This window comes from Aotus nancymaae, unplaced genomic scaffold (assembly GCF_030222135.1).
Source record: "Aotus nancymaae isolate 86718 unplaced genomic scaffold, 86718_ANA_hifiasm-v0.15.2.pri h1tg000011l, whole genome shotgun sequence".
Taxonomy (NCBI): Eukaryota; Metazoa; Chordata; class Mammalia; order Primates; family Aotidae; genus Aotus; species Aotus nancymaae.
The window spans coordinates 2,383,388-2,409,919 of record NW_026988422.1 but is presented as its reverse complement, the minus strand read 5'-3'; the positions used below and the strand labels follow the sequence as shown (position 1 = coordinate 2,409,919).

The 26,532-nt window shown below is 39.7% G+C and overlaps 1 protein-coding gene and 1 pseudogene across 3 annotated transcripts in view; one reads left to right on the top strand and one right to left on the bottom strand.

Annotated features, from left to right (window-relative positions):
* Window positions 1-26,532, bottom strand: part of ADGRG7 (adhesion G protein-coupled receptor G7) — a 93,486-nt gene that overhangs the window by 4,334 nt on the left and 62,620 nt on the right. For all 3 annotated transcript variants that reach the window (XM_012476901.2, XM_064374556.1, XM_064374557.1), the window contains one exon: window positions 25,790-25,946. In XM_012476901.2, the coding sequence (XP_012332324.2) occupies window positions 25,790-25,946 (157 nt within the window). The remainder of the gene's footprint in view (window positions 1-25,789; window positions 25,947-26,532) is intronic.
* On the top strand, window positions 4,919-5,701 carry LOC105734160 (lysosomal-associated transmembrane protein 4B-like; annotated as a pseudogene).

Sequence of the window (26,532 nt, the reverse complement as noted above, 5' to 3'; positions counted from 1 at the left end):
GATAGTTAATAAAGGTAGAATGAAAGTCTTCACCACGAAGAAATGAAGCCCATTAACAAATAATCTATGTAGATTGTATCAATGTCACTTTAATAATGTATTAAAGTTACATAAGATGTGATCATTGGAAAAGTTAGATAAAGGGTACACAGGAATTCTCCATACTATTTGCAACAGGTCTGAAATTATTTCAAAATAATTTATTTTTAAAAAGGGATGCCATAACAATGGGGAAAAATGTAATAATTTTGGTCCCTTCTCAGACTTTATTTTCACAACATAAAATTTCCATACATCTATAGAATGTCAGTGAAAAAAAATCATTGCCAAGAATTAAATACCCAGCTAATTTGTAGTTTGTGTGTCATGGTATCGAAAGAAAAATTAACAAATAGAAAAGTTCTCATTAATGTTTACCAACTATGCACTGAATATTTACTCAAAAATTACTACCATTAATGAGAGATTCCTTAAAGCAAGGAAGTCAAAATAAAAGGACATTCCAACATAAAAGGACTGGCAAAACATTAAAAACATCCAAACATAGAGTTAACGATAAGAAAATACAGTTAATATAATTATCAAACATAATCTAAGTATTATAAATATTTCTTAAAAGAAAATAATGTAGACAGTAAAACTTAACAACATATCAAATTTCAAAATGTACCAACAAAATTACAAGAAGCAGTTAAACTGTGTTAATATTATTACCTCGAAAAGAGAGAAATCAGTATCTACTGTTTTACTCTGGAAATCGAAATCTGTTTCTTATAAATTGTAGTAATATTCAACAAACAAACATTATAATTAGTAGAATTTTAAATAGAGTGAAAATATTGCAAGTAGAGGAAGTTATACTAAAAAACATAATTTATATAACACAATATGTAAAACTAAGGAGGTAGTAGTAGATATGCAGGGAAAAAAACTAAGATAAAATAAAAACAAACATTAGTTTTGATAGCTAGTATTTAAATAGCCAAAAGTTTAACATTTGTAATAAAATGGGAAAACTGGCCAGGCACAGTGGCTCAGGCCTGTACTCCCAACACTTTGGGAAGCTGAGGCAGGATGACCACTTGAGCCCAGGAGTTCAAGACCAGCTGGACAACATAGTGAGACCCTATCTCTACAAAAAATAAAAACATTTGAAAAACAATTAGGCATGACAGCACATGCAGGTAGTCCCAGTTACTTGGGAGGTTGAGGTGGGAGGATCACCTGAGTCCAAGAGACTGAGGCTGCAGTGAGCTATGATTGTGTCACTGCACTCCAGACTGGGTAACAAAGTGAGACTTTGTCTCAATGAATAAACAAATAGGCTTCCAGGCAAGATGGGCGAATAGGAACAGCTCCAGTCTGTAGCTCCCAGTGAGATCAACGCAGAAGGCAAGTGATTTATACATTTCCAACTGAGGTACCCTGCTCATCTCACTGGGACTGGTTAGACAGTGGATGCAGCCCACAGAGGGTAAGCCAAAGCAGGGTGGGGTGTTGCCTCACCCAGGAAGTGCAAGGAGTTGGGGAACTCCCTCCCCTAGCCAAGAGAAGCTGTGAGGGACTGTGCCGTGAGGGACTGTGTGCTCCAGCCTAGATAATGTGTTTTTCCCATGGTCTTCACAACCCATAGACCAAGAGATTCCTCCAGTGCCTATGCCACCAGGGTTTTAAGCATAAAACTGGGTGGCCGTTTGGGCAGACACCAAGATAGTTGCAGGAGCTTTATTTCATGCCCCAGTGGCACCTTAAGCCCCAGAGAGACAGAACTCTTCACTCCCCTGGAAATGGGGCTGAAGTCAGGAACCCAAGTGGCCTAGCTCAGCGGATCCACCCCTACAGAGCCCAGCAAGCTAAGATCCACTGGCTTGAAATTCTTGCTTCCAGTACATCAGTCTGAAGTCGACCTGGAATACTCGAGCTTGGTAGGGGGGACACTTATCTGCCATTACTGAAGCTTGAGTAATCAGTTTTCCCCTCACAGTGTAAACAGGATGCTGGGAAGTTTGAACTGGGTGAAGACCATCACAGCTCAGCTAAGCCAGTGTAGCCAGACTGCCTCTCTAGATTCCCCCTCTCTGGGCAGGACATCTCTAAAAGAAAGGCAGTAGCCACAGTCAAATGCTTATAGATCAAACTCCCATCTCCCTGGGACAGAGCACCTGGGGGAAGAGGTGGCTGTGGCTACAGCTTCAGCAGACTTAAATGTTCCTGCCTGCTGGCTCTGAAGAGAGCAGTGGATCTCCCAGCACAGTGCTCAAGTTCTGCTAAGGGACAGACTGCCTCCTCAAGTGGGTCCCTGACCCCCATGCCTCCTGACTGGGAGATACCTCCTAGCAGGGGTCAACAGACACCTCATACAGGAGAGCTCCAGCTAGCATCTGGCAGGTTCCCCTCTGGGAGGAAGCTTCCAAAGGAAGGAAAAGGCAGCAATCTTTGCTGTTCTGCAGCCTCTGCTTGTGATACAGGCAAACAAGGTCTGGAGTGGACCTCCAGGAAACTCCAGCAGACCTGCAGCAGAGGGGCCTGACTGATAGAAAGAAAACTAACAAACAGAAAGGAATAGCATCAACATCAACAAAAAGGATGTCCACACAGAAACCCCATCCAAAGGTCACCAACATCAAAGACCAAAGGAAAATAAATCCAGAAAGATGAGAAAAAAACAGTGGAAAAAGGCTGAAAATTCCAAAAACCAGAGCACCTCTTCTCCGCCAAAAGATTACAACTCCTCACCTGCAAGGGAAGAAAACTGGGCAGAAAATGAGTTTGACAAATTGAGAGAAGTAAGCTTCAGAAGCTGGGAAATAATGAACTCCTCTGAGCTAAAGGAGCATGTTCTAACCCAAAGCAAGAAAGCTAAGAGCCTTGAAAAAAGATTAGAGGAATTGCTAACTAGAAAAAACAGTTTAGAGAAGAATATAAATGACCTGATGGAGCTGAAAAACACAGCACAAGAACTTCATGAAGCATACACAAGTATCAATAGCCAAATCAATCAAGCAGAAGAAAGGATATCAGTGATTGAAGATGAACTTAATGAAATAAAGGATGAAGACAAGATTAGGAAAAAAAAGATGAAAAGAAATGAACAAAGCCTCCAAGAAATACGGGACTATGTGAAAAGACCAAACCTACATTTGATTGGTATACCTGAAAGTGATGGGGAGAATGGAACCAAGTTGGAAAACACTCTGCAGGATATTATCCAGGAGATCTTCCCTAACCTAGCAAGACAGGCCAACAATCAAATTCAGGAAATGCAGAAAACACCACAAAGATACTCCTCAAGAAAAGCAACCCCAAGGCACATAATCGTCAGATTCACCAGGGTTGAAATGAAGGAAAAAAATGCTAAGGGCAGCCAGATATAAAGGTCGGGTTACCCACAAAGGGAAACCCATCAGACTAACAGTGGATCTCTCTGCAGAAACCCTACAAGCCAGAAGAGAGTGGGGGCCAATATTCAACATTCTTAAAGAAAAGAATTTTCAAACCAAAATTTCATATCCAGCCAAACTAAGCTTCATAAGCGAAGGAGAAATAAAATCCTTTACAGACAAGCAAATGCTGAGAGATTTTGTCACCACCAGGCCTGCCTTACAAGAGTTCCTGAAGGAAGCACTAAACATGGAAAGGAAAAACCGGTACCAGACACTGCAAAAACATACCAAGTTGTAAAGACCATTGACACTGTGAAGACACTGCATGAATTAATGGGCAAAACCACCAGCTAGCATCAAAATGGCAGGATCAAATTCACACATAACAATATTAACCGTAAATGTAAATGAGCTAAACACCCCAATTAAAAGACTCAGACTGGCAAATTGGATAAAGAGTCAAGACCCATCAGTGTGCTGTATTCAGGAGACCCATCTCACATGCACAGACACAAATAGTCTCAAAATAAAGGGATGAAGGAAGATTTACCAAGCAAATTAAAAGCAAAAAAAAAAAAAAAGCAGGAATTACAGTCCTAGTCTCTGATAAAACAGACTTTAAACCAACGAAGGTAAGCAAAGACAAAGAAGGGCATTACATGATGGTAAAAGGATCAATGCAACAAGAAGAGCTAACTCTCCTAAATGTATATGCACCCAACACAGGAGGACCCAGATTCATAAAGCAAGTTCTTAAAGACCTACAAAGAGACTTAGACTCCCACACAGTAGTGGGAGACTTTAACACCCCACTGTCAATATTAGACAGATCAACAAGACAGAAAATTAACATGGATGTTCAGGACTTGAACTCATATCCAGACCAAGTGGACCTAATAGACATTTCCAGAACTCTCCACCCCAAATCAACAGAACATGCATTCTTCTCAGCACCATATCACACTGATTCTAAAATTGACCACATAATTGGAAGGAAAATACTCCTCAGCAAATGCAAAAGAACGGAAATCATAACAAACAGTCTCTCAGACCACAGTGCAATCAAGATAGAACTCAGGATTCAGAAACTCACTCAAAACTGCACAACTACATGGAAACTGAACAACCTGCTTCTGAATCACTACTGGGTACATAACAAAACTGAGGCAGAAATAAATAAGTTCTTTGAAACCAATGAGAATAAAGACACAATGTACCAGAATCTCTGGGACACAGCCAAAGCAGTGTTTCGAGTGGCATTTATAGCACTAAATGCCCGCAAGAGAAATCAGGAAAGATCTAAAATCGACACCCTAACATCACACTTAAAAGAACTAGAGAAGCAAGAGCAAACAAATTCAAAAGCTAGCAGAAGACGAGAAATAACTAAGATCAGAGCAGAACTGAAGGAGATAGAAACAGGAAAGACCCTTAAAAAAATCAATGAGGCTGCCACTGCCTTCAGATAGCAGGGTCCAGGGCAGTAGCCTCTCGCAGCTCTGGAGGATCCAGGAGGGAGGCCTGCGGGCCACGGGAGAGTGGGCCGGGAGCCTGAACAGTCGAGGAGCCAGCAGCAGCGTCGCAGTGGTCCTGGACGAGTCGGTCAAAGCTCCTGAAAACTTGGGCTCACACTGGCGCCACTGCTCCCACAGCGATGAAGATGGTCGTGCCCTGGACACGGTCCTACTCCAACAGCTGCTGCCTGTGCTGCCCTGTCTGCACTGGCACGGCACCTGGTACCTGATCATCAATGCCTGGTACTGTTGATTTTATTGAATGCTTTAGCTGATCCAGATCAGTATTACTTCTCAAGTTCTGAACTGGGCCCTGACTTTGAGTTCATGGATGATGCCAACATGTGCACTGCCATTGCGATTTCTCTTCTCATGATTCTGGTATGTGCTATGGCTACTTACCAGCATACAAGCAACACGCAGCCTGGATCATCCCATTCTTCTGTTACCAGATCTTTGATTTTGCCCTGAACACCTTGCTTGCAATCACTGTGCTTGTTTATCCAAACTCCATTCAGGAATACATAGGACAACTGCCTCCTAATTTTTCCCTACAGAGATGATGTCAACTCAGTGAATCACATCTGTTTTGTCCTTATTATTCTTCTGTTTATTAGCATTACCTTGACTTTTCAGGGTTACTTGATTAGCTGTGTTTGGAACTGCTACCCATACATCAATGGCAGGGAGTCCTCTGATGTCCTGGTTACCAGCAATGACAACATGGTGCTGCTACCCCCGTATGATGATGCCACTGTGGATGATGCTGCCAAGGAGCTGCCGCCACCTTACATGTCTGCCTAAGCCTTCAAGTGGGCGGAGCTGAGGGCAGCAGCTTGACTTTTTCAACATCTGAGCAATAGTTCTGTTATTTCACTTTTGCGATGAGCTCTCTGAGCTTGTTGCTGAAATGCCGCTTTTTAAAATTTAGATGCTAGGTTGAAACCTGCGCTTTTTAGCATATGCTTTACTAGAACACTGTGATAGATGACCTGTAGAATTCTTTCTGTAGGATTCGGGGTGTAATGGGCTTCACTAACCTTCCCTAGGCACTGAAACTTCCCCCAAATCTGACGTCTCCAGAGTCAGAGAAGTTCGCTTTTGCACCTGCTGGACCCCAAAGTTGGGCAGTTAGTCACATTTTTTTCTCTTTGTTCCCTCTATTTTGAAAGTGTAAAATAAAACCAAAAATAGACAACTTTTTCTTAAGCCATTCCAGTGTAGGGAACAAAACCTTACGAAAACAGGAATGTCAACTGTGTAATCATTGTTCTATTTAGGTAAATAGAAGTCCTTATATATGTATTACAAGAACCTCCCCCATAGCATCCCTTATGACTTAAGTTTGCATTTGCTGATAAAGGATTTTTCTCCATGGCCTAAATTAAAACTATTAGAAAGTGCTAGGCCATGGGAGCAGTAACCATCTGATGACTGTTCTTGCGTATCCGGGTCCAGGGACATGGGGCGATGTGCCTCGTCTGTGTTAGAGGGTAGGACAGGTGTGTTTGGCGCTGCATGGGGTCTGGTGCTCCTCTCCTGGATTCACATCCCTACCCAGGGCCTGCTTTTACTAAATGTTCTGCCCTAGCCTGGTTCAAGGAGGTCATCCAACTGACTTTATCAAGTGGAATTGGGATATATTTGATACACATTTGCCTAACAATACGGAAAAGGGTTTTCCTCCTCCTTTCCCTGCAAGGTACATTCTACTGCTTTGAACTTCCAAGTATGCCTAGTCACCTTTTAAAATGCAAACATTTTCAGAAAAATGAAGGTTGTTTTCCTCATATGCACTTATTATCTTGACTACCTGAACTGCAAGGGATTTTTATATATTCATACGTTCCAAAGTCAGCTACTCTCCTCTTGGCTCATTATTGAATGTGCTATAAATGAAATCTTTTGCAATTAAAAAGAGATTTGCCCACCAAAAAAAAAAAAAAAAATCAATGAATCCAGAAGCTTGTTTTCTGAAAAGATCAACAAAATAGATAGACCACTAGCCAGTCTATTTAATAGTTGCTAGCGAGGCTATTAAAGAAGAAAAGAGAAGAATCAAATAGACTCAATAAAAATTATAAATGGGGTATCACCACTGATTCCACAGAAATACTAACTACCATTAGAGAATACTATAAACACCTCTATGCAAATAAACCAGAAAATCTAGAAGAAATGGATAAATTCCTAGACACATACACCCTCCCAAGACTAAATCAGGAAAAAGTCAAATCCCTAAATAGACCAATAAGAAGTTCTGAAATTGAGGCAGTAATTAGTAGCCTATCAACCAAAAAAAGCCCAGGACCAGATGGATTCATAGCTGAATTCTACCAGAAGTACAAAGTGGAGCTGGTACCATTCCTTCTGAAACTATACTAAGCAATATAAAAAGAGGGACTCCTCCCTAACTCATTTTATGAAGCCAGCATCATTCTGATACCAAAACCTGGCAGAGACATAACAAAAGAAGAAAATTTCAGGCCAATATCCCTGATGAATACTGATGCAAAAATCCTCAATAAAATACTGGCACACCAAATCAAGCAGCACCTCAAAAAGCTTATCCCCCACAATCAAGTCAGCTTCATTCCTGGGATGCCAGGCTGGTTCAACATATGCAAATCAATAAATGTAATCCATCACATAAACAGAACCAACGACAAAAACATGATCATCTTAATAGATGCAGAAAAATCCTTCGTTAAATTAAACACTGTTTCATGCTAAAAACTCTCAGTAAACTAGGTATTGATGGAATGTATCACAAAATAATAAAAGCTATCTATGACAAACCCACAGTCAATATCATACTGAATGGGCAAAAGCTGGAAGCATTCCCTTTGAAAACCGGCACAAGACAAGGATGCCCTCTGTCTCCACTCCTACTCAATATATTACCGGAAGTTATGGCCAGGGCAATCAGGCAAGAGAAAGACATAAAGGTATTCAAACAGGAAGAGAGGACGTCAAATTGTCTCTGTTTGCAGATGACATGACTGTATATTTAGAAAACTCCATTGTCTCAGCCCAAAATCTACTTAAGCTGATAAACAACTTCAGCAAAGTCTTAGGATACAAAATCAATGTGCAATAATCACAAGCATTCCTATACACCAATAATAGACAAACAGAGAGCCAAATCATGAGGGAACTCCCAATCACAATTACTACAAAGAGAATAAAATACCTAGGAATATAACTTAAAAGGAATGTGAAGGACCTCTTCAAGGAGAACTACATACCTCTGCTCAAGGAAATAAGAGAGGACACAAACAAATGGAAAAGCATTCCATGCTCATGGATAGGAGGAATCAGTATTGTGAAAATGGCCATACTGCCCAAAACAATTTATAGATTCAATGCTATTCCTACCAAACCACCATTGACTTTCTTCACAGAATTACAAAAAAACTACTTATTCATATGGAGTCAAAAAAGATCCTGTATAGCCAAGGCAATCCTAAATAAAAAGAACAAAGTTGGAGGCACCTCGCTACCTGACTTCAAACTATAGTACAAAGCTACAGTAACCAAAACAGCATGATACTGGTACCAAAACAGATATATAAACTAATGGAACAGAACAGAGACCTCAGAAATAACACCACACATCCACAACCATCTGATCTTTGACAAACCTGACCAAAAAAAAGCAGTGGAGAAAAGATTCCCTACTTAATAAATGATGTTGAGAAAATTGGCTAGCCATATGCAGAAAACTAACACTGGACCCCTTCCTTACACCTTATACAAAAATTAACTCAAGACGGATTAAAGACTTAAATGTAAGACCTAATATCATAAACACCCTAGAAGGAAACCTAGGCAATACCATTCAGGACATAAGCATGAGCAAAGACTTTGTGACTAAAACACCAAAAGCAATGGCAACAAAAACCAAAATTGACAAATGGGACCTAATTAAACTAAAGAGCTTCTGCACAGCAAAGAAACTATCATCAGAGTGAACAGGCAACCTACAGAATGGGAGAAAATTTTGGCAATCTATCCATCTGACAAAGTGGTAATATGCAGAATCTACAAAGAACTTAAACAAATTTACAAGAAAAAAAAAACATCAAAAAGTGGGTGAAGGATATGAACAGATACTTCTCAAAAGACATTTATGCAGCCAAAAAACACATGAAACAAAGCTCAACATCACACTGATAATTAGAGAAATGCAAATCAAAACCACAAAGAGATATCATCTCACACCAGTCAGAATGGTGATTATTAAAAAGTCAGGAAACAGCAGATGCTGGAGAGGATGTAAAGAAATAAGAACACTTTTACACTGCTGGAAGGAATGAAAATTAGTTCAACCACTGTGGAAGACAATGTGGTGATTCCTCAATGATCTAGAACCAGAAATACCATTTGGCCCAACAATCCCATTACTGAGTATATACCCAGAGAATTACAAATCATTCTAGTATAAAGACACATGCACACATATGTTTATTGAGGCACAGTTCACAATAGCAAAGGCTTGGAACCAACCCAGATGCTCATCAGTGATAGACTGGATAAAGAAAATGTGGCACATATACATCATGGAATACTATGCAGCCATAAAGAAGGATAAGTTCACGCCCTTTGCAGGGACATGGATGAAGCTGGAAACCATCATTCTCAGCAAACTAACACAAGAACGGAAAATCAAACAGTGCATGTTCTCACTCGTAAGTGAGAGTTGAACAATGAGAACACATGGACACAAAAAGGAGAATATCACACACCAGGACCTGGTTGCGGGGTGGGAGGCTAGGGGAGAGATAGCATTAGGAGAAATACCTAATGTAGATGATGGGTTGATGGGTGCAGCAAACCACCATGGCACGTGTGTACCTGTGTAACAAACCTGCATGTTCTGCACATGTATCTCAGAACTTAAAGTATAATAATAATTAAATGAATAAATAAACAGATAAAATGGATAAACTCTGAGAAAATTATCAAAAACAAACAAATCTAGGCATGGTCTAAAAAGAAATAAGTCAAAAAAGCAAACAGAAACAAACTTGAAGTTTGCTACATCGATATATGGAAAATCAGATTACAAGATAAACTGGAATTGAGTGACTTGTTATATTGGTGACAGGTATAATGCTCCATAGATATATTAAATAGCATATCCATAAATTTCCAGGAACATGGTACTACCATATTGAATTGTATAAATACAAATTGCTAAAACAGTCATAAGAAAAATTAAAAGAAAAATAACAGTAAAAGGAAGTTTTACACATCTCTTTCAGCTTTTGATGAACAAATTAAAGGTAAATGAGGTTTTTTAAAAAACTAATTTGAGAACTAAAGATAACAAGCACCTTAAAAGTATTGTTAGTGTTATGAGATCCTTGGGGTGTTGTTTTGCCAGCCAGAAATCTCTGTGGCCAGTGGCACCTTTGCCCAAGTTTAGCTCTGGCCCACTGGGCTCTTTCCACCCACTCAGCCTGGCAGGCTGTGCTTGGCTTACACTACCGGCCTGAATCCACACCTGCCAAGGACGAGCCAGGTGTGGAGTGACAAGGTATGCGTAAGCAAGCATGGGGTCCGGCCACTGTGCACAGCCAGGCGTGCCAGCTGCAGTGGGGCAGGCAGCTCCAGGCACTGGCACAAGCACCATCTCCCTGCAAGAGTGTAGCTGGACCAGGTGTACCATAAGCAGCTTCTATGGCTAACACCAGGGAACCCGGTGACACCAGAAGCTTGGAGACACCAGGAACCTCAGAGCCCTAAAGAGGGTGTCACCACCCTGGCTCAGGGAGCTCCTAGGTCTGGGGTCCCTGAAGGGCACAGCTCTTCTCTCTTCTCTCCTTGTTGACCACAATGTGGAGAGCATGGGCATGCTTCAGCCCTGCCCTGTTTGTGTTACACCTCTTTTAGCCCCGCCATTCTGGTGGGTCCCTAGTTCTTGTCCTGCATCCAGGAAGAATGAGGTACACAGACAAGTGGAGGGTGAGCAGGATGAAAAGAAGCTTTACTAAGTGATAGAATAGCTCAAAGGACACCTGCAGCGGGTAGCTCCTCTCCTAGCCAGAGTGTTCCGATGAGCGTTCAGCTCTCAGCAGAGAGGGTAGCTCCTCACCTCAGCAGGTCATCCCATCCTCTCTCTGTCCTCTCCTTGAGGCTGGCTGAGTCCAGGGGTTTTTATGGCCCTCAGAGGGGAGGAAGTGCGTACTGATTGGTCCATGGGTGGCCATTGGCAGGCCCAGGGAAAAACATACGCTCCCCTTTCAGTCCATGGGACTGGCAGCTCGGCCCCAGGCTTCAGGCCCTTCCTGGTTTTAAAGTAAGCTTCACCAGAGACCCGCTGCCTTCCACCCAAGAGCCCGCCTGCCTCCTGCATCTATTCATTGCACCCAGGCAGAGGGGATCTTTCTTGGTCAGCAGCTGCGACAGGGCAGCTGCAGCTGCACCCAGGGAGTTCCCACCCTGCCAGCTGAGAAGAGGTGGGGCTCCCACGTGTCCCAAGTTCCTGTTGGCTCAGTGGAGTGTGCAGCCCTGGCCAGGCGTCCTCACAGCCTGGGGTGGGAGCTCCAGGTCCTCGCTGGTCCTGGGCCAGCATCCAAGGCGGGGTGACATCACTGTGAGTTCTTCCTGTGGCCTCAGCACTCAGGGGCAGCCTGGGGCTCCCTTTGCTTGGCTCATGGCCCTGCCAGGGGGCCACCTCCAGGAGCAGATCATGGGCCCTGGGCCCAGCCATTGGGAATGTCAGGCTCGGCGGTCACCTTGATGTGGAACAGATCCTGAGGACACAGCCTCGGGTGACCCAGAGCAGAGACTGTTCCCAAGGCACAGGAACTTGGTGCTGTCAGTGGGCTGGCTATAGTGGCCACATAGCTGGCTGGGTCCTTGAAATGGGCACTGCTTCCACTTCCCACCCCAGACCCCTGAAGCATGACCCCAGTTCTATATGTTGGGCCTTGCCCCACATTCCATGTGCAGGTGTGGCACCGCTCCGGGCCCAGTTCCACCTTGGGACCCCTCTCTGCTTGCTCTCCCGTGTTCAACTACACTGTTCTCCCACTGATGGGTGGCTGGGCCCGGCCCCATCACAGCAGCAACCAGGGATGTGTTCCCAGGGCAGTGGACTCCCAGGGGGCTCTCTGGGCAGGTTATGGGGACTGCCTGCTTTAGCATCTGCACCTGAGGACATTGTGCCTGTACCCGCTTGCAGCCGGAGTCACGGCAGCAGCCGCTTCAGATAGGCTGCCGCTGCCATCATTAGGAAATAATCTCAATAAATATCAAAACTGAAAATTATCAAAAACTTCTAACAGTCATGTGGATTCTCTGAGTTATTTTCTTGCCTTTAGGGTTCATGGTCTGGAGTTTCAGCAGTGAGCTTTCAGAAAGGGGCTCCTTTCCTTGTCCTGGGCAGGGAAATGGTAATGTCTGTTCAGTGGTTACGTTTGTTCATACAGATGACCCTGGTGGGGTGTGAGTACTTTAAGGGAGAAGTATTTTCATTCTACTGAAGTATAATTAATTCTGCCAGCTTAGAGAAGACATGCTTCCATACTAAAGAGAGTAAAGTCCATTTAGTAGTTTCATTGCTCTTTCATCAGAGTAAAGAGCAATGTTCACTATGGGAGGAGCCACAGAGTAAGGAATGTAAAGAGAAATTCTGATTTCAAAATGTCTTTCAAGGTCCGGTGCTGTGGCTCACGCCTGTAATCCCAGCACTTTGGGAGGCTGAGGCCAGTGGATCCTGAGGTCAGGAGTTCGAGACCAGCCTGGCCAACATGGTAAAACCCTGTCTCACTGGGCGTGGTGACTCACACCTGCAATCCCAGCACTTTGGGAGGCTGAGGCAAGTGGATCACGAGGTCAGGAAGACCAGCCTGGCCAACACGGTAAAACCCTGTCTCTAGTAAAAATACAAAAAATTAGCTGGGCATAGTGGTGGGTACCTATAATTCCAGCTACTCAGGAGGCTGAGGCAGGAGAATCACTTGAACCCGGGAGGCAGAGGTTGCAGTGAGCCAAGATCGTGCCACTGCACTCCAGCCTGGGTGTCAGAGTAAGACTCCATCTCAAAAAAAAACCAAAAAACAAAAAAACCCCTGTCTCTACTGAAAATACATAAATTAGCCAGGCATGCTTGCATACGCCTGTAATCCCAGGTACTCAGGAGGCTGAGGCACGAGAATTGCTTGAACCCAGGAGGTGGAAGTTGCTGTGAACTGAGATCATGCCATTGCACTCCAGCCTGGGTGACAGAGTGAGACCATCTCAAAAAAAAAGTCTTTCAATAATGCATCTTTGTTTTTAAAGTCTTGACATTCATCACACATAATACATAACTACAAAGGTTAAAAAAAAAACCTCTCCAAAGTCAAACAAATTTATTTTTATCCACCATTTTGGTTTATCTTCATCACTATTTTTATGATGATAAAATCAGGAGGTGACCAGAATCCAAGTGTTTACCTTTGTAGAATTATTTTCAAAAGCAAAAATATATAACTTACTTTCAGATTTTTAAAACAAAGTGTGAACTGAATTTTTCAAAGGTTTATGGTTAAATATGTCCTTGAGATAAGACTCAAGGAACAAAAGCATCTTCAGTCTGATGTAAAATTATGCCACAAAACACTTCATAAAATTCTGCTGCTATTAAATCAACTCTCTCTTTTTTTTTTTTTTTTTTTGAGACGGAGTTTCGCTCTTGATACCCAGGCTGGAGTGCAATGGCGCGATCTCGGCTCACCGCAACCTCCGCCTCCTGGGTTCAGGCAATTCTCCTGCCTCAGCCTCCTGAGTAGCTGGGATTACAGGCACGCGCCACCGTGCCCAGCTAATTTTTTGTATTAGTAGAGACGGGGTTTCACCATGTCGACCAGGATGGTCTCGATCTCTTGACCTCGTGATCCACCCGCCTCGGCCTCCCAAAGTGCTGGGATTACAGGCTTGAGCCACCGCGCCCGGCCATTAAATCAACTCTCTTGACAATAACAACTATAAATTCTGGATACAATATTTTTAAAAGTCGACCAGAAGACACTGGAGGACAATAAAAACAGTCTAAAATGGGAAGAGGAGTTTATGTTTGGAAAAAGGAACCAATACTAGGTAGGCTTCCTGTTTTGTTTCATTTTGTTTTTAATATATTTTAGCCTGAAAGCAGCCCCTGTTCAGCCCCAGTCAGGGTGACTAAACCCGGAGTTGAAATATGGGGTCTTATGAAGTTGAGAAACTAGAGGACAGGGTTTAGGGAGATGACAGCACTAGAGAGTAAGGAAGAATATCCAAGATATTCTTGGAGGAGGCAGAGAGGGGGAGCTTCAGAGTCTGTTTATAATCTCTGCTTAAATCAATTATTGACTCTTGAACTGTATATACATAGGGAAGACTCTAAGCTCAACTAAGGTTAAAAAGACTAAACAGAGATTGAAGCTGTTCGCCAAAGGGGAGACAGAGTTTTCAGTAGCCAGTAGTTTTTAGTAGACAGTAGTCTACCCAACTTAATTGTCTGCTAAGCCCTTCTGAGTACGAATATAAAAACATGCAGAGTTGATAACAGTGTATTATTTTTACCGTCCAGGAAACAATCAAAATTGCTAGACATATGAAGAATAAGGAAAACATGACCCATATTGAAAAATCAAAGAAAATTTACTGAAATGATCCAAATATTAGATTTAGCAGATAAAGACTTTAAAGTGCCATTATAACATGTTTAAGTATGTAAGGAAAAAGGCACTTTTTGCTGGAAGGAAGGTTGTGGCATGACCTGCTTATCTGGCACAGAAAGAAAGAGATCATGGAACACCATGACTCCATGCTCAAGGGAGGAACACCTCTTGGAAGCACAAGAATGCAACCAGATTTGCTGGCTCCTATCTATGACCCCTCTAGCTTATTTAATGATTAAATCTAGAATAGAATTTATTCTTTATGCCTCGAAGGAAATGCCAAACCACTCTAGCTGTCTCTCCCCACACCCCTACCACATTCTCGCTTTGTGTTGTACACCAATAAATGGTGTGGGTCTCCAGAGCTCGGGGCCTTCACAGCCTCCATACTCACGTTGGCCCCCTGGTCCCCACCTTATGCACTCTTAACTTGTCTTTTCTCATTTCTTTGTCTTCACCATCCCTTGCAACCCCCACAGTCTGTGTCAGGGCTGGGCCCCAACACTTTTAATAAGTGAAAAGTTAGGAAATAGAAGAATTAAAAACTATAAAAATAATAACTCTTTAATTAAAAAGTATAGCATCTAAAATAGAAATTACTGGATAAGCTCAACAGTAGACTGAAGATAATTGAAGAAAAAGTCAATGACCTTTAAGATATATTACTAGAGTAATCCAGTCTAATTAACAGCAAAAAGAAAGAATGATGAAAATGAACAGAGCTCAGGCACCTGTGGAACAATGTCAGTGGTCTAACATGTATGTAATTAGATTCTCAGAATCCCTTTTTTCAAATAGAAAAACTACTTGAAAACATTATCATGAAAAATTTCTCAAATTTGGTAAAAGGCATAAATTAACAGATTCTAGAAACTCAACAATCCCGGGCAGAATAAATGCAAAGAAAATAAAACCTAGTTACATCATGGTCAAAATACTGAACATCAAAGATAAAGAGAAAATCTTAAAGCAACCAGAGGAAAATAACACAGTACATTCAGGAGAACAATAATATGAAGAACTGAGGTTATCTCATTACAAAATGAAGCCAGTTTGTAAAATTATTTCTTCATATTAAAAGGGGGAAAAAAACTGTCAACTCAGAATTCTATACCAGTAAAAACATACTTCAAGAATGAAAGCAAAATAAAGTCAATTTTAGACAATAATAAATCAGAACATTTGTTACCAGAAGACGTATATCACAAAACTTTCTAAAGGATTATCTCCAGTATGAAGGGAAACAGCACCAAACAGAAATTCAGATCTTCAGTAAGGAATGAAGAAACTAGAAATCATAGTCGTATGACTGAATGTAAAAATTCTTTTCTCTTAATTTCCTTAAAATATATGTGTGTTTAAAGCAAAAATAAGAACATTGCATAGTAGGGTTTGTAACGTATGCATATGTAATACATAAAGGCAAAATATGAGAGAAGAGAGCATGGTAAGAGGACTTACATTGTTATAAGATTCTTAGACTTTACTAGACAGTAGTAAAATATTAGCTCTGAGTTGACAATGAAAAGTTAAGGATGTATAGTGTATCCCTAAATTGACCCCAAAATGCAAAGAAGTATTGCTTAATAAACTGAAATATAAATTAAAATTAGAATCCTCATAATATTAAATGTATCAAAAAGTAGGCAAAAAAGGAGAAACAGGAATAAAAAATAGAATGGCCACAGAAAACAAATAGGAAAATGGTAGATACAAATTAACCCATATCAAAAAATACATTAGATCTAAATGGAATAAACATTCAATTAAAAGAGATTGCCAGAATGGATGAAAAGGTAAGACTTGTATTTTCTGTTTACCTGATACACACTTAAAATATAAAGGCACAAATAGATTGAGAGCAAAGGGATGAAAACGTACATATCAGGTAATCAATATGCATAAAGCTGGATATAAGATAAAGTATTATTGGAGGAAAAGAAACCTTTTTATCTAAATGATAAAATTATCAATTCATCTATTAGATGCATATACAATCATAAATGTATATGCATCTAATAGTAGAACCTCAAAACATGTGATGCAAAAATTGACAGAATTAAGGAAACACACAAATTTACAATCATAGGTGGAGATTTTAATACCCCTTTTTTGGCAATTGAGAGAATCAGACAAAAATATTGGTAAAGACAGAAAATGGGTGTGCCATTAGCAATCACTTTGACATAATCTTTTTTAGAACATTTTATTTAACAACTACAGAATACACATTTTTTTCCAGAGTAAATGTTTTATTCATCAAAATAGACCAAAGGTTGGGCCATAAAACAAGACTCAATAAATTTAAAAGAACTGAAAGAAAATCTTCAGCCAATCCCACAGAAGTCTAAGCTTCAGCAATAACTGTAACACTGTCTATATCAATCACGGTGAAGAGCTGCCAAAAACCCTTCCATAGGAGAAAAGGAAAGATGTGTCCCAATCCAGCTACTTGACAAAAATCCCTCCTACTCAGAGAAGAGGGACTAAAGTGGCCCAACACTATTGTTACTATATTATCTGATACCCAGCTCAGGGAAGTACATAGTAGGTAAATCATAAAGAGCTTTTCTTTCACCTCCCAGAAACTGTATTTTTTTTTTTTAGATGGAGTTTTGCTCTTGTTACCCAGGCTGGAGTGCAATGGCGCGATCTCGGCTCACCGCAACCTCTGCCTCCTGGGTTCAGGCAATTCTCCTGCCTCAGCCTCCCGAGTAGCTGGGACTACAGGAGCGAGCCACCATGCCCAGCTAATTTTTGTATTTTTAGTAGAGACGGGTTTCACCACGTTGACCAGGATGGTCTCGATCTCTTGACCTCGTGATCCACCCGCCTCGGCCTCCCAAAGTGCTGGGAATATAGGCGTGAGCCACCGCGCCCGGCCTCGAAACTGAATTAAAAATTATAAGGAGGAGAGAGGTGGAGCAAGATAACCAAGTAGAAGCCTCCAGCAATCATTCTCCCATGGGAACTCCAAATTTAACAGCTACTCACCAAGAAAAAACACCTTCATAATAACCAAAAAATCAGCTTGGGTGCTAGCTTGGCCTCAGTGGCGTAGAACGCCAAGCAGGATCTTGGGGTCCCTGTATCCAGGCCTTGGCTCCTGGACAGGATTTCTGGACCTGCCCTGAGCCAGAGGGGAGTCTACTGCCTTAAAGAGAGAGACTCGAAACTGGCAGCATTCACCACAAACTTACTGAAGAGTCCTTGGGCTTTAAGTGAACATCAGTGGTATCCAGGCAGTGTTTGTCACAGGCCTGAGTGGTGGCCATGGAAAGAGACTCCTGTGCTTGAGAAAAGGCTGGGGGATGGGGAGAGCGGGAAGGACTTTGTCTTGTGGTTTGAGTGCCAGCTCAGCCGCAGTAGAATAGAACCTTAGGTAGTTTCCTAAGATTCCTAACTACTGGCCCTGGGTCCCAGATGGTACCTCTGGACCCACCTGGGGCCAGGGGGATCTCATTGCCCTGAAGGGAAGGACACAAGCCTGGCTAGATTTGCCACAGGCTGATTGTAGAGCGCTTGAGCCTTGAGCAACATAAGCGGTAGCCAGACAGTGGTCCCCACAGGCCTTGGGGGAGAACCAGCACTGTTCTGGCTATAGTTCTAACCCAGTCCAGTCCCAGTGGTGGTGGCCACAGGGGTATTTGTGTCACCCCTTCCCTTGGCTAGCTCCAGGCAGCTCAGCATAGACAGAGAGAGAGAGAGAGAGAGACTCTGTTTGCTTGGAGGAAAATAGGTAAAGAGATCAGTCTCTGCCTCATAATACATGGAATTCTCCCAGATCTTACCCAAGACCTCCAAGGCAATTCCTCTATGAGTCTGAAAGAGCCACAAGGTTACTGGACTTGGGGTATCCCCTAAAGCAGACGTGGCTGCAGTGACCAAAGACTTAGATTACAACACTCAAGTCCCTTAAGATATCTAGAAAGCCTTCTGAAGAAGAACAGGCACAAACCAGCCTAGACTGTAAAGACTACAGTAAATACCCAACTCTTCAATGCCCAGAGACTGATGAACATACCCAAGCATCAAGACCATCCAGAAAAACATGGTCTTACGAAAAAATTAATTAAATTAAATTAAGGCACCAGTGGCCAATCCCAGAGAGACAGAGATATGTGACCTTTCAGACTGGGAATTCAAAATAGCTATTTTGAGGAAGCACAACAAAAATTCAAGGTAACACAGAGAAGAAATTCAGAATCCTATCAAATAAATATAACAAAGAGATTGAAATAATTAAAAAGAATTAAGCAGAAATTCTGGAGCTGAAAAATGCAACTGACATATACTGAAGAATGCATCAGAGTCTCTTAACAACAGGATTAATCAAGCAGAAGAATGAATGAGTTAGCTTAAAGACAGCCTATCTGAAAATACACAGGGCTTTTTGCATGGGGGTGATTCATTGGACAGGTGGTATTGGCTTGCAGTAGTCAGGCTGTTAAGATTAGAAAGGGTGATATCAGTGGGTCAGAAGAGAAAATTAATGAGAAATTGGATGGTTATCATTGAATTATTTAAAACAGTGGGCTGATGAAGCTGATGAGTAGGCTGTGGATAGCCATGTTGATAAAGATTATAGAATTTTTAGAGAATCATGTCATTGGTAACAGTATAATTGTTGGAATAATAACTTTTAGCATTGAAGTAAATTTAGATTTTGTACATAATGTAGGCCATATGTACTGGAAATTGAAACTAGTGAGGCAAGGCCCACTGTGGCTTCACAGGCAGCAAATACTAGGAGGATGATGGGTATGAGGGATGCTAGAATGAAATGTATATTTAACGTTATAAGAGTATTTATGATACATATTGACAGTATTATGCCTTCGAGGCATAATATCATAGTAGAGATGATATTAGGTGGGATCAATAGACTAAAACCCCTAGCAGTTATATATGATAATATAATATTGATATAGAGGACATTTGGTAAATAGGGTCTATCACAATCTAATGAGTCGAAATCATTTATTTTGACTTAAACTATTTACCCATTCGACTCAGTCTAATCCTTTTTGGCCTCATTCATAAGTCGAGCCTAGAATTAAAATGGTAACTAGCATAAGGGCTGTGCTAATTATTAGTGTCAGGTTGTTTGTTTGAAGGGCTCATGGTAGAGGTAGTAGTAGAGCGATCTCTAAGTTGAAGAGGAGGAATATGATGGCTACTAGGAAGAATTTGATGCAAAAGGGGAGGTGGGTGGAGGCTATGGATCAAAACTGCATTCTTAGGGGCTGGATTTTTCTATAGAAGTATTAAGCTGTAGGAGCCAAAATATGATTATTATTAGTAATAGGGCCAGTAAGGTGTTGGTTACTAGGGCTAGTATCAGACTGATTACTCTCCTTTGGATGTTATCAAAACTAACTGGTTGGAAGTCAATGGTACTGTTTATACTAAGAGAGTAGGATCCTCATCAGTAGATAGAGACATATAAGAATAGTCATACTATGGTCGGGTGCAGTGGCTCACACCTGTAATCCCAGCACTTTGGGAGGCCAAGGCGAGAGGATTATCTGAGGTCAGGAGTTCAAGACCAGACTGACCAACAAGGTGTAACCTTGTCTCTACTAAAATTAAAAAATTAGCCAGGTGTGGTGGCACGTGCCTGTAGCCCCAGCTACTAGAGAGTCTGAGGCAGGAGAATTGCTTGAATCAGGGAGGCAGAGGTTGCAGTGAGCTGAGATCACGCTACTGCACTCCAGCCTGAGCAACAAAGCGAGACTCTGTCAAAATAAAAAAGAATAGTCATGCTACACTACAAAGTGTCAATATCAAGTGGCAGCTTCAAAGCCAAAGTGGTGGTTGGATGTAAAGTGGAATTTTAATTGGCAGAGAAGGCAGATAGTGAAGAAAAAAGAATAAAAATTAATGATGCATGCCCACGAGATCCAGAAAATAGCCCCAAAGGAAAAAATCTGAGAATTATTAGCCTGAAAAAGGAGGTAGAGAGATCGGTGTAGAAAGTTTATTCAAATAAATAATAACAGAGAACTTCCCAAACCTAGAGAAAGGTTGTACTCAAGTACAAGAAGGTTATAGCACACCAAGAAGATCAAATCTCAGTAATACAACTTCAAGACATATAATAATAGAATTCCCAAAGGTCAAGGATGAAGAAAGTATCCTAAAAACAGCCAGAGAAAATAAATCATATACAAAGGAGCTTCGATTCGTCTGGCAGCAGCCTTCTCCGTGGAAACCTTATAGCACAAGAGTGACATGACATATTAAAATGATGAAGGAAAAACTTTTAGCCTAAAATAGCATACCTGGTGAAAATATCCTTCAAACATGAAGGAGAAATACAAATTTTCCCAGACAAACAAAAGCTGAGGGATTTCATCAACACTAGACCTGTCCTACAAGAAATGCTAAAAGGAGTTCTTTAATCTGAAAGAAAAGGGTATTAATGAGCAATAAGAGATTATCTTAACGTACAAAGTGTACTGTTATTAGTAAGTACACAGAAAAAAATAGAATATTGTAATACTATAATTGTGGTGTGCAAACTACTTATATCTTGAACAGAAAGATTAAAAGATGAACCAATCAAAATAATTATAACAACTTTTCAGGACAGTATAAGATATAAATATGAAAAACAAAAAGTTGTAGAGTTTTTATTAGTTTTCTCTTTCCTTGTTCATTAGTTTGTTTATGTAATCGGTGTTATCATCAGCTTAAAATAATGGGTTACATTATACAATTATATTTTATATAATTTTAAAATATAATTTGTAATTTATAAAATTATAAAATATTATTTGCGAGCCTTGTGTTAACCTCAAATCAAAAAACATACAATAGATACACAAAAAATAAAAAACAAGGAGTTAAAACATGTCACCAGAGAAAACCACCTTCACTAAAAGGAAGACAGAAAAGAAGGAAGAGGAGACCAGAAGACAAGTAACGACATAGCAGAAGTAAGTCCTCATGGATCACTAACACAGTAAGAACACAATAACACAAATGGACTAAACTCTGCAATCAAAGACACAGAATGGCTGAATGAAGAAAAAAAAAACAAGGCCCAGTGATATGTTGCCAAGAGAAACAAATCATCTACAAAGACACGCATAGACTGAAAATAAATGGATGGAAAAAGATTATTCCACAGAAACCAAAAAAGAGCAGAAGTAGCTATACTTAAAAAAAAAAAAAAAAGGTTTCAAGACAACTATAAAAAAAAAAGAAAAAAGGTCACTATACTTTTTAATTTTTTATATAAAGGGGTCAATTCAGCAAGAGGATATAACAATTGTAAACATATACATGCCCAATACTGGAGCACCCAGATATATAAATAAAATATTATTAGAGCTAATGAGAGATTATATACACTAATATGACAATAGCTAGAGATTTCAACACCCTATTTTCAGCACTGGACAGATCTTCCAGACAGACATTCAACAAAGAAACATCGGAATTACTCTGCACTATACACTAAATGAACCTCATAGATAATTACAGAACATTTCATCCAATGGCCGCAGAATACACATTCTTCTCCTCAGCATGTAGATCATTCTCAAAGACAGACCATATGTTAAAACATAAAACAAATCTTTAAAAATTCAAAAAAAAATTGAAATTATATCAGGTATCTTCCCTGACCACAATGGAATAAAACTAGCAATCAATAACAAGCTGTATTTTAGAAACTATACAAACACATAGAAATTAAACAATATGCTCCTCAATTACCAGTGGGTCGAGAAAGAAATTAAAGGAGAAGTTAAAAAATGTCTTGAAACAAATGAAAATGGAAACACAACATACCAAAACTCATGGGATACAGTGAAAGCAGTAGGGAAATTTATAGTAATAATTGCCCACGTCAAAAAAATAGAAAACCTTCAAATAACCTAATGTTGCATCTTAAGGAACTAGAAAAGCAAGAGCAAATCAAAACCAAAATTAGTAGACGAATATAAATAATAAAGATCAGAACAGAAGTAAGTGAAACTGAAATGAAAAAAAAAGATCGATGAAACAAAAAGTTGATATTTTAAAAGATCAACGAAATTGACAAAACTTTAGTTAGACTAACTAAGAAAAAAGGAGAGAAGACCCAAATAAATAAGATCAGATATGAAAAAGGAGACATAGGAACTGATACTACAGAAATTCAAAGGATCATTAGTGGCTACTATGAGCAACTCTACGCCAATAAATCGGAAGACCTAAATGAAATGGACAGATTTCCAAACACAAACAACCTACCAAGATTGAGCCATGCAGAAATACAAAACCTGAACAGACCAGTAACAAATAATGAGATTGAAGCTGTAATAAAAATTTCCTAGCTAAGAAAAGCCCAAGACCTGCAGCTTTACTGCTGAATTTTACCAAACATTTAAAGAAGAACTAATAGCAATCCTACTTAAACTATTCCAAAAAATAGAGGCAGAGGGAATACTTCAAAACTCATTCTCTGAGGCCAGTATTACCCTGATGCCAAAACCAGAATAAGACACAAGAAAGAAAGAAAGAAACAGAGAGAAAGAAAGACGAAAGAAAGACAAAAAGGAATAAACAAAGAAAGACAAAAAGGAAGAAAGAAAGAAGTCACAGGACAATATAACTGATGAACATTGATGCAAAAATCCTCAACAAAATGCTAGAAAACCAAATTCAGCAATACATTAAAAAGGTCATTCATCATGACAAAGTGGGATTTATCCCAGGAATGCAACGATGGTCCTACATATGCAAATCAATCAATGTGATACACTATATCAACAAAATGAAACACAAAACCCACATGATCATTTCAATTGATGCTAAAAAAAATCAACATCCCTTCAGGGTAAAAACTCAAAAACTGAGGATAGAAGGAACATACTTCAACACAATAAAAGCTGTGTATGACATGACAGACTCACAGCTAGTATCATGCTGAATGGGGAAAAACTGAAAGCTTTTCCTCTAAGGTCTGGAACACAACAAGGATGCCCACTTTCACTACTGTTATTCAACACAGTACTAAAGTCCTAGCCAGAGCAATTAGGTAAGAGAAAGCAATAAAAGACATCTAAATTGGAAAGGAAGAAATAAAATTATCCTTGTTTGCCAATGGTATGATCTTATATTTGGAAAAAACTAAAGACTCCACAAAAAAAATTATTAGAACTCATAAATTTAGTAAAGTTGCAGGACACAAAATTAACATATAAGTCAGTAGCATTTCTATATGCCAACAGCAAACAATCTGAAAAAGAAATTAAGAAAGTGATCCTATTTATAATAGCTACGAATAAAATGCAATACCTTAGAATTAGCTTAACCAAAAAAGTGAAAGATCTCTACGATGAAAACTATAAAACCTGCATGCAAGAAACTGAAGAGGACACAAAAAATGGAAATCCATGTTCATGGATTGAAAAATCAGTATTTCAAAAATGTCCACACTACTCTAATCAGTCTACAGATTCTATGCAATCCCTATCAAAATACCAGTGACATTCTTCACAGAAAAAGAAAAAGTGATCCTAAAATTTATTGGAACCACTAAAGACCTAGAATAGCCAAAACAATCCTGAGCAAAAAGAACAAAATGGGAGGAATCACATTACTTGACTTCAAATTATACTACAGAGCTATAGTAATGGAAATAGCATGGTACTGGCAACCAATGAAACAGAATAGAGAACCCAGAAACAAAACCATACAGCTACAGTGAACTCATTTTTGACAAAGACGCCAAGAACATACACTGTGGAAAGGACAGTCTCTTCAATAAATGGTGCTGGGAAAACTGCATACCCATATACACAAGAATGAAAATGAGACCCTTATCTCTCACCATATACAAAAATCAAATCAAAATGGATTAAGACTTAAATCTAAGATTTCAAGCTATGAAACTACTAAAAGCAAGCATCAGGAGAAAACTCCAGGACATTGGACTGGGCTAAGATATCTGGAGTAATACCCCACAGTGCAGACAGCCAAAGAAAAAATGGGCAAAAAGGATCACATCAAGTTAAAAAGCGTCTGCATAGCAAAGGAAATAGTCAACAAAGTGAAGAGACAACACATAGAATGGGAGAAAATATTTGCAAACTATCCATCTGATTAATTACCAGAATATGCAGGAAGCTGAAACAATTCTATACGAAAAAAAATCCAACAGTCCAGTTAAAAATGGGCAAAAGATCTGAATAGACAGTTCTCAAAAGAAGACATACAAATGGCAAACAGGTAAATGAAAAGGTACTCAATGTCATTGGTCATGAAATGCAAACAAAACTATGAGATATCATCTTGCCCAGATTAAAATGGCTTTTATCCAAAGGCAGGCAATAGCAAATGCTGGTGAGGATGTGAAGAAAAGAGAACCCTCATGCACACTTAGTGGGAGTGTAAATTAGTACAACCACTATAGAGAACAGTTGTGAAAGTTCCTCAAAAAACTAAAAATTGAACTACCATATGATCCAGCAATCCCCCTGCTAGATATATATCCAAAAGAAATGAAATCAGTATATCGAAGAGATATCTGCACTCCCATGTTTTTCACAGCACTACTCATAATATTCAAGATTTGGAAGCAAATGAAGTATCCACCAACAGACAAATGGATAAAGATAATGCAGTACATATACACCATGGAGTACTATTCAGCCACAAGAAAGAATGAGATGCTGTCATTTGTAATAACATGGATGGAACTGGAGGTTATCATGTTAAGTGAAATAAACCAGGCACAGAAAGACAATCTTCGCATATTCTCACTTATTTGTGGAAGCTAAAGAACTTAAAAAATTGAAATCATGGAGATAGAGAGTAGAACGATTGTTACCAGAAGCTAGAAATGGTGGTGGGCGGGCGGAGGGGAAAGCGGGAATGGTTAATGGGTATCTGTACAAAAATATAGTTAGAATGAATAGGATCTAGTATTTGACAGCACAGAAGGGTGATTATAGTCAATAATAATTTAATTGTCCATTTTTAAATAAGAGTATAACTGGATTGTTTGTAACACACAAAAAAGGGTAAATGCTTGAGGTGATGGTACCCCATTTACCCTGATGTGATTATTAAACATTTTTGCCAAGATTGAAATACCTCTTTTACTCCATAAATACACCCACCTACTATGTACACACTAGATTTGTTAAAAAATACTCTCTTAAAGGTAACTAAGCAATGGATCAAGGTAATAACATCTCCACCACTACACATACAGCTACTTTCAGACTAATCCACACCATACCTGGGTAGTGTTGAAAAGGCAAAATACGTAGCTGAAGACGATCCTGATGTTATCGTCATTAACTAACATCAGATATGCCAGAATCCAGGTAATTCCAAAAACAACTGCAACAGATAACGTGCTAACAGTCTTCTTTGTGGATGAAACTTTTTTTGTGCTAAGCGAAAGAAAAGAAGAAAAATAATGTAGCTCATTAGGTTTTTACTTATCAATGTCACTATTACGCTCCTATTTAGAATGCATATTCAGCTGCCCATGCACACTGTGCATTTAAGAATATTATGCCTCGGGTATAAAAATGATGCTAAGACTTACGTCACTCTGGAGAAAATCTGATTTAGCAAGCTTTATTTAAGAATACACTGATACTTGTTTAAAAGTTCAGGCAAACACAACTCCTTAATACTATAGCAGGCAAATTTCAAGAACCAACTTTTTCTTTGAATTGGAATTTTTATTTCTTAAGTGGATGAAAATTGTAATAAAATCAACTTCATATTTTAAAAATTTAAACTATCTACTTGCATTGGTGAATATATGGCAGCTGAGAATTAAAATGTTGGGTATACTTGTGATTAGTTTTGTGCCATAGGAAAAAACTTATCTTAAAACTTTGGCCATATTAATAACGTCAACACATCAGTAGAAATCATATCTTACAACCTAAATGTCAGAACATATTCTGAACTGGACGCCTAAATAGTTAACTAAACCACTCTTGTTAGATGATGGTATTCTTGGCA